At 33.2% G+C, this 9922-nt stretch overlaps 1 protein-coding gene across 1 annotated transcript; it reads left to right on the top strand.

Annotated features, from left to right (window-relative positions):
- Positions 1–7462: 7462 nt before the first annotated feature.
- LOC131168334 (uncharacterized) lies at positions 7463–9389 on the top strand. Its single transcript, XM_058127672.1, has 2 exons — positions 7463–8453; positions 8539–9389. The coding sequence occupies exon 1, from the start codon at positions 7888–7890 to the stop codon at positions 8392–8394; it is 507 nt and encodes a 168-aa protein (XP_057983655.1). The 5' UTR covers positions 7463–7887; the 3' UTR covers positions 8395–8453; positions 8539–9389.
- Positions 9390–9922: the final 533 nt, after the last annotated feature.

The following is a 9922-nucleotide window of genomic DNA, read 5'->3' as shown; positions in this document are numbered from 1 at the left end:
AGGCTGCCTATAGCACTCCATGGACAGAACGCCATCTGGGTGGTTGTTGATCATCTAACGAAGACCACTCACTTTATTCTAATCAAAGTTAAATACTCTATGACCAAGCTTGTAGAGTTGTATGTTCAAGAGATAGTTAGACTACATGGCGTGCCCGTATCTATTGTATCATATTGAGATCCACGATTCACATCACAATTCTAGAAGAGTTTGCAAAGAGCCTTGGGATCACAACCTACTTTCAGCGCGACATTTCATCCTCAAACTAATAAACAATTGGAGAGAACCATTCAGATATTGGAGGATATGTTGAGAGCTTGTGTACTTGATTTCAAAGGAAGTTGGATTTAGTATCTGCCGTTATTTGAGTTTGCCTATAATAACAGTTATCAGTCCAGCTTAGAGATGACATCGTATGAAGCGTTATATGGTCGAAAGTGCTGATCCCCATTATATTGGGATGAGGTTGGCGAACGACAAATTTTAGGTCCCAAGATTATACAAAGGACCTATGAGAAAATTAAGCTCATCCGGGACAAAATAAAAATTGCTCAAAGTTGGCAAAGGAGCTATGCAAATACCTGTCGACGTGAGTTGGAGTTTGAAGTGGGGGATAATATATTTTTAAAAGTCACTCCAATGAAAAGAATCATGAGGTTTGGGAAGAAGGGCAAACAAAGCCCCAAGTATATTGGATCATTCCAGGTATTGGAGAAGATTGGTCCAGTCGCTTACAGAATTGCCCTACCTCCTGCACTATCAAGAATTCATGATGTATTCCATGTCTCAATGTTATAGAAGTACGTTCTAGACCTTTCTCATGTGATAAGTTATAAGTCATTAAAAGTTAGTGACACTCTATCATATGAAAAAGTACCAATCCAGATTTTAGACAAGAAGGATCAGGAGTTACCCACGAAGAAGATTTCATTGGTAAAAGTGCCCTGGCACAACCATGACATTGAGGAAGCATCATGGGAACTAGAAGCAGAAATACACCAGAAATACCCACATATTTTCGACAATAGTAGGATTGCATAAAAGTACAACATTATACCAGGTACTCATTTTAATTTTTGTAAATTTCGAGGATGAAATTTTTATAAGGAGGGGAGGATGTAAAAACCCAAAAAAAAAAAAGTAGAATAATAATAATGGTCATTTAGTTAGTATCAAAACAAAAGTGTTTCTCTATTAGGATCCTTGATTCCATATTTGATGCCTAAGAAAGACCTTGTCTAAGCGAGTGCTCAGAGACCATTGCGGCTCAGTCGCTCCTTGGAGGTCGGCTTGGTCAAAATGAAATTTTATAGGATAAAACAGGGTAGACACTGTTTGTATACGTAAATAAGTACATAAAATAGTATTTTGACTAATATAATTTGTATAATATATGATATAATAATAATAATAATAATAATAATAATAATAATAATATAGGTATCCTATGCGGGCTCACAAGACCGTGTAGGGCCCACATGAGTCCTGAAGCCGTGTGGGGGTCCACATTAGTCTCGAAGCAGTGTAGGTCTTATAAAACTGTATGAAGACTATTGGAGTTACGTAGGACCCACTTGGGTCTCAAAGTTGTGTGGGCCTACCAGACCATGTGGGGCCCACATGAGTTTCTGAATTTCAAATTTAATTTTTTTTTTCAAAAAAAAAAAAATTAAAACATAGCTTAAAAGTAATAACAATCATTTAAAAAAAATTCCTAATTAATTAATTAAATGGGAGTGTCGGGAAGCACTCCCATTTCCCCACATGATCCCCATCCTCATCCCCATCCCCATCTCATACTTAACCCATACCTAACCCATCCCATGGTCATTCTTTAATTTTTTTTTTTTTTTAAATTACTCTCCCCACACTTTTACAAATTTCATTTTTTCCCAACAATTTTCCTATAAATAGGAAGCTCTCAACCTTCATTTTTCATAAAAATTTTCTAAAGAAGAGAAATATTAGTGAGTGGAAGAATTAGTGGTGGAGGAAGAATTTTGGTTATAATTAAATTCTCACTTACCCACTCTTTCCGATCTCATTTCTTAAAGATAGTCATTGTGTTCGTAGCACAAGATAAAAGAAGAGGTAAGTAAATTTGATTTTGTTAGACTTTTATTAAAATTCATACCCGAGTTTATTTGTAAGTAAATTTGATTATGTTTGTGATGACCCAAAAAAAAAATATATATATATATATTTATATTTATATGATTAAAGTACAATAATAATAAAATAATAAAAATAGTCATTAAGTTAATATCAATATAGAAGTGTTTTCTGTAGGATCCTTGATTCCATGTTTGATGCCTAAGAAAGACCTTGTCTTAGCGAGTGCTCAGAGACCATTGCGGCTCAGTCGCTCCCTGGAGGTCGGCCTGGTCAAAATGGAATTTCATACGATAAACAGGATAGACACTGTTTATACACGTAAATAAGTATATATACATAAAATAGTGTTTTGACAGACATAATTTGTAGAAATACATAATAAGATGATAATAATATAGGTATCATATGTGGGGCCCACAAGACTATGTGGGGTCCACATGAGTCCCAGAGCCACAAGACACTGTTTATATACGTAAATAAGTACATAAAATAATGTTTTAACTGATATAATTTAAAGAAATATATGATAAAATAATAATAATATAGGTATCTTATGCGGGGGCCACAAGACTGTGTGGGGCCCACATGAGTCCCGAAGCCGTATGGAGGTTTACACAAGTCTCAAAGCTATGTAGAATGCATAAAATCGTATAAGAGTTATTCAAGTTACGTATGATCCATTCGGGTCTCGAAGTTGTGTGGGGCCCACAAGACCATGTGGGGCCCCACATGAGTTTTCAAAATTTAAATTTAAATTTTTGTTCAAAAATAAATAAATACTAAAAGTAGTTTAAAATTAATAACAATGATAATAATAATGATAATAATGATTAGGAAAAAAAATAATAAAATAATAAAATAATTAATTAAGTAATTGATTAATTAATTAGGTAAGTAATTAATTTTAAAAAAAATTATTTAGTGGGATTGGTGGCAAGCACTCCCACATGGCCTCCATCCCTATCCCATACACAACCCATACCTTGCCCATTCTTTAATTTTTAATAATTATAATTTCACCCATCTCCCCACACTTTTACAAATTTCATTTCTTCCCCAAAATTTTCCTATAAATAGGAAGCTCTCAACCTTCATTTTTCACAACAATTTTCCAAGGAAGAGAAGAATTAGTGAGTGAAAGAATTTGTGGTGGAGAGAGAATTTTTGAATAAATTCTCAATCACTCACTTTTTCCGATCTCATTTCTTAAAGATAATTATTGTGTTCGTAGCACACGATAAAAGAAGAAGGTAAGTAAATTTTGATTATGTTAGTTTCTTTTTATTTTAAATTCATACCCGAGTTTATTTTGTACGTAAATTTTAATTATGTTACTTAGTTCCACAAAATTTCTATGAGTTTATTTTTACGCATATTTAATTATACCAGTTCTATCTTTAATATACTTGCATCTATATTTGGGTTAAGAAATGTTCTAATCCCCTCGGGTAAATTTTCAACATTTATTTCTATTCAAAAATAAAATTATATATATTTTTAACACAAAAATTGTGTGGCATGAGTTTATTTTTACGTTACATTTTTTATGAAAATATGAGTAAAGATGAGATTTTCACGATATTATTTTAAATTGCATAAATTATAATAAGATGATTTTAAAACCCTTTATGGCAACGAAAGTTCAAAGTTACAGATGCTCGGTACCGCAGCTTAAAGTTTATACGGATCAGAGTGCACCCACACTGTTTACAGAGTGGTTATTTATGTTAGTGGATTTCTCCTGAGTGCACACCTGGTTCCAGACCAGGACTTAATAAGGAAAATCTCACTTAAAGTTTACGTACGTTGATTTAGTTTGGTCGGCCAGCCAGCTAAGTCCAGTCTTCGGACCGCACAACCCAGTCATGGGGGTAAACATGACTTACGGCAAACAGGCCTAAGGGTGGTTTTTACAATATATGTTTATACATATTTAATTACGTGTACAAAGTTATTGATAATTTGAAGGAAAAGTGTAAGTTTACGTGAAAAGGATCATTTTGGTGCTTATATGACGATCTAAGGAAAACGTATAAGGAAAAGTATATGTATGTTTATCATTAAATATTTTTACAGTTTTAAAATTAAAAGTTTAATTTAGTAGTTATAGTATATGATTTAAAAATTTACTGTTGAAATTGATGACAAAAGTTTTATGCAGAAATTGTTAAATTTATGTTTATTCTAAAAGCAATCTTGAAGTTATAGTATTCATTATTGTTTTACGAAATTCTTTAAAAACTCATTTTGGCCACACACTAATAATAATCTTATTTACTTACTGAGCGTCGTCTCATCCCAATCATATTTTATTTCAGATAACTCTGAAGGACATGTCGGGAATCAGGTTTAGCAAGCATGCGGGTGGAGATTAGAAAAATAAAGATTGATTAGAAATATTAGTATGGTTTCAGATATTTATGTTTGTGTAATTTTCCTTCTTTTGAAATAAATGATTGTAATATGGAATATTAGTGCTCTGGTTTAATAAAAATTGAGTTTATTTTGCTTCCGCTGTAAATGAGTAGTAAAAAGTTAATATCCCAGACCCCTCGGGGTCGGGGTGTTACAATGTTAGATTTTTATTTAAAATTTATACCCGAGTTTATTTGTAAGTAAATTTCAATTATATTAGTTAGTTACATAAAATTTTCATGAGTTTATTTTTTACGCATATTTAATTATACCAGTTCTATCTTTAATATACTTGCATTTATTTTTGGGTTAAGAAATGTTCTAATCCACTCAGATAATTTTTTTCAACATTTCTTTCTATTATATATATATATATATATATATATATTTAACACAAAAATTGTGTGGCATGAATTTATTTTTACGTTACTTGTTTTATGAAAATATGAGTAAAGATGAGATTTTCACGATATTATTTTAAATTGCATAAATTATAATAAAATGATTTTAAAACCCTTTATGACAAAGGAAGTTCAAAGTTACAGATGTTCGGTACCGTAACTTAAAGTTTAAACGGATTAGAGTGCACTCACACTGTTTATAGAGTGATTTTATATGTTAGTGGATTTCTCCTAAGTGTACACCTGGTTTCGGACCAGGACTTAATAAAGAAAATTTCACTTAATGTTTACGTACGTTGATTTAGTTTGGTCGGCCAGCCAGCTAAGTCCAGTCTTAAAACCGCACAACCCAGTCATGGGGGTAAACATGTCTTACGACTAACAAGCTTAAGGGTGGTTTTTACAATGTATATTTATACATATTTAATTATGTATATAGAGTTATTGATGATTTGAAGGAAAAGTATATGCTTATATGAAAATGACCATTCTTGTGCCTAAATGACGATCTAAAGGAAACGTATAAGAAAAAGTATATACATGTATATAATTAAGTATTTTTACAATTTTAAAGTTAAAATTCTAATTTAATAGTCACAGTATATGGTTATTAAATTTTACTATTATAGTTGATGGTAAAAGTTTTATACAAAAATTTTTAAATTTACATTTCTTTTAGAAGCAGTTTTGAAGTTATAGTATTAAATGCTGTTTTATGAAATTTTTAAAAGCTTATTTTGGTCACACACTAATAATAATCTTATTTACTTACTGAGTTTCGTCTCGCCCCAATCATATTTTACATTTCAGATGACTCTAAAGGGCATATCGAAAATTAGACGTAGCAAGCATGCGGGTGGGGATAGAAAAATGAGGATTTATTAGAAATATTAGAATGATGCCATATGATTATCTATTGTGTAATTTTTCTTTTTTGAAAATAAATTATTGTAATACGGTTAATTAACGCTTTGGTTTAATAATAATTGAGTTTATTTACTTCTACTGTAAATCAATGATAAAAAGTAAATATCTCAGATCCTTCGAGATTGGGGTATTACAGCACATGTATAAAATCATGCGGAAGTCTCTTTTTAACAAATCATACTTTGCAATGACTAAATCACAAACATATACTTATTTGAACCATTGCATGATGTAGCATTCATATCTCTCCGAACAAAAATATGCATAATTACTCAACTCACTAATATGCACAATATACATAACCTTCATTCATCATATTAAACATGCATGAAAATTGAAAAGCAAGTTGGAAGACTAACCTAAATTTGACCGAAAAGGTACAAAAAATGAGAGAAAATGGAAAGATAAGAAGAATTATGAGACAAAATGAAAGAAAGTTGTAGAGAAGAGAATATGGGATGAATGTAATAGTAAAAGACTTCGATCAAACTCTTGGCTTATTTGCAATAAAACACACATTTCACACATTTCTAAAAACCTTCCTCCCTACTCTGTATGCCCAAGAAAGTCTTATGGCTTGTCTATTTATAGTTAACCTTTGAATTAAAATGACCAATAACTACTCTATGCGAGAGAAGGTAGTTAACCTTGTTTTGGCCATAGCAAGATACCTATCAATGATTAGGGACATGTGGTAGGTCAGGGAGTGCTAGCCAATCCCAAGAAAATAAGTGTTCTCTAAAAATTGTCCAAATTGATCGATTGCCTTCGAGGGGCCAATAAATTTCTCGCAAGCTAAAGCCCTCACGTGCCTGTGTAAGTGCAAATTTATTGGGAAGAGATGACCAGTTGACTGCTCATTAGTGGCTGATTGACTTTTATACTTCGTCTCTTTTATCTTTAAAACCCAAATGTTTTAGTTAGGTTATTATGAATTTGGTAAAAAATTACTACGGACACCAATCAATTGAAATAAAACTACATGATTATGTAATATATTATTATTTGGAAATTAATGTACAAATTTTGCAATTATAGACATCTTGGTTCAAATAGCCAATAGGTATGTAGTTATACTATAAAATATAATATTGGTTACTGCTATAATTTGAAATTAAATTACATGAATACGTAATTAGTACTATAACTCGAACCTCTATGCACATAATTTTATAATTATGGACACCTTGGTTTAAACATGTATGTTATTGGTTCGGTTTGGTCATGCAAACTAATTAATATGCAGCAATCACGAACACACATAATTAAGTAATTAAAAAGAAAGAAAACAAAAAAATAAAAAAAAAAAAGGGAAAAAAGAAAGAATTCATCAATGGGAAAAAGCATTACATCAACGAAAAAAAAAAGCAACCAGTTTCCGAAAAGCAGAAGGAAAGTGAAACAATGGCCGCTAAGGAAGGAGGCTAATGCCTATTGAGTGGTCAAAAAGCAACATATCCTCCCTACACCCCTCCAATAAACACAAGAAAGCTAAGAAGTAAACAACACCAGGGAAAGGAATCTCAACAAAACATTATTACAATGAAGTGCAAAATCTCATTGCAAGTTCATATAACAAAACTCTCAGACTGCCATTTCATTTTACCAAAGAATCGTGCATTTGATCATCATAAAAAAAAAACAGAGCCCAGATTGAGAAGACAGTCTTGTGCTTTTCCTATATATGGAGACTGCTAGAGCAAAGGCAGAAAGCATGAAGCCAGGTCTCCTTAAAGCTGGCATTCCTCTAGCTTTATCCGTGGCTGGTTTCATCTGTGCCAGGATCATATCAAGAAGAACTTTGATTCCCACAGCTTCCTCTTCAGAACCAGAGGTAACATTCCAGGTGAAGCCTATAACTGCTGTGAGGTGCCTTTCGTGCTGATTGATAAGAGGTGAGCTCCTCGCGTAGGGTCCTCTGGACTCCTATCGTCCTCTGCTTTCCATGTAAGTGCAGGAATAGGCAATATGGTATGTATCCTTCACACCTTTGTGGGAATCAGTATTCTTGCTGTCCAATGATGAGAAGATGCGGTTTCCTCGAAGTCAAATTGGAAGATCTCGAGCACTAAGGGTAGAAGAAAGGAAGCTAGAGATGAGGTTTCTCTGGTACTGTGATTTGAAAGAGCAAGAAGCCACGCTTGTTGAGCTTCTGAACTTGATGAACTTGGAGATGGCTCATATTGATTTCTTGGGCAGGGAGGTTTCATCCATGGAGGATCAGAACGGGGTGCTTGGGGATATGGTTGTAGAATTTCTGAGAGTCGCGGATCAGAATGAGTTTTCCAGAACAGAGAATGGGTTGCTTCAGAGGAAGGTAAAGAAGCTTTCAAGAAAAATGAAGAAGCAATCTCGTGTCATAGGAGAGCGTAATTTAAACATCAAAGCCATTGAAACAGAGTTTTTGAGAACTCGCGAAGAGCTCGAGATGAAAACTGCCATGATCAAAGCTTTCAAGATATTCAAGTTCAGCAGAAAAAAGCTGCGAAGGCAAATAATACAAGTCAATGTTTTCGATATCATCAGGAAGATCTAACTTTCTTTGAACATCGCTCATCGCTTGCAGAACTTTACTTCATCATTTTTCAAGATGGGGTCCAATAACCTTCTATTTTATAGATATATATAAGTGGGCTGTCCTTCTTGAAATAGATTTTTTGACATTTCGTGATATTGATAGACTGATGCAGAAAGGGCATACGGCAATTGGAGGACTACAATCAGCTTAGGAGGGAGCTAGAGCAAATTCGGCAGGATCGAGCAGCGGAAGTCAAGGAACTAATTTCCTTGCGATGGAGCAATGCATGCTTAAGGCATGAGCTCACCAGGAACCATGAACAGCCAGAACTAAACCGAGAGAAGAAATCCCATTTGGAGTTAGCTTATTTTGAGGGTGACAGACAAATTGAAGACTGCAATATTGACCGCGGGTCGGATGGATCGAGAATGGAGCGTGGTGGGTCTCGCACAGGCAGTGCATCTAGCCGCCATGTCCGTTCAACAAGGCCAAGATTGCTTCGAAAGCTAAGAGCATGGGCGGATGGCTGTGAGAAAACAAAAGAGAAGAGGGGTGATCATGAGAAGGGGAAGCATGAAATTAAATGCTTTGGAAGGCATTCTTTTGAGTCAGATGAGGCAGATGAACATCATGATTTTTGTGGAAGGAGGTCATGCTCCAGTGCATGACTTGGAATGGTATTTGCAGTTTTCTCGGTCTTTACATTTCCGCCTTTTACTGGTTGGTACAGTTTGGTCATAGCCCATTGGCTTCTTCCCAAAACAGAGATGATAAAAGATAAGAGCAGCTTCATGGTAATTAATTAGCACTGCTGATTTATAATGTTTCTTGAAGTCATAATCTCCTTGTATGGCAAAATCAGTGCATGCAAGTGTCTGGTTTGTTCCATTTAACTTCGCTTGGATTCTTAGGAAATCTCACTTGGTGAGACGTCGGAAGAATTCCTCCATTTTTGGTTTTATACGCTAAGAAACTCCATTAAAATGATAATTAAATGGAGGCTCATGAATTTCCATAGCCAAAAATTCGACAAGGACCACACATTCTTGTCACTCACTATAGTAGATCGATAATCACAGGACTCTTTTTCGAGTGTCCAGTTCTTAAAATTAGTTTATTTTTTAATAATAATAATAATAATTTTTAAGTTCCACAATCATCCACTTGGTTTCAAAATATTAAGGTCTAGTTGTTATCATTTTCATTTTTTTTGCTTTAGTTTCTTTACATTGAAAAAAAAAATATTATAAAAACTTGTTTGTTCACGTTATTAGTGTTTTGTTTCTATTATCATTTTTCAATGTTTATAGAAATATTAAAAATTTAAAAAAATTGAAAATTAAAATTTATAATTTTTCAGTTATTTTTGTAACTTCTTGTCACCATACGTTATATTTGTCCGATACTTAATGTTTTTGGTATTACAAGTTATTTAGTTTATAGCATACTTTTGCTTTACATAAAAATTAAATTCAATGACCACAGTTATTAAAAATTCGTTTAAAAAAAAATAAAAATATTCATAATTTTTTAAAAATAAAAAAGT

The sequence above is a fragment of the Malania oleifera genome, chromosome 11 (assembly GCF_029873635.1).
Source record: "Malania oleifera isolate guangnan ecotype guangnan chromosome 11, ASM2987363v1, whole genome shotgun sequence".
Lineage (NCBI taxonomy): Eukaryota > Viridiplantae > Streptophyta > Magnoliopsida > Santalales > Ximeniaceae > Malania > Malania oleifera.
Note: the sequence above shows the minus strand (reverse complement) of the source record. Positions and strands in the feature narration are given on the sequence as shown.

Excerpts from the sequence above, each read along its gene's own strand:
- LOC131168334 (XM_058127672.1), top strand. The coding sequence starts at position 7,888 with ATGCGGTTTCCTCGAAGTCAAATTGGAAGATCTCGAGCACTAAGGGTA.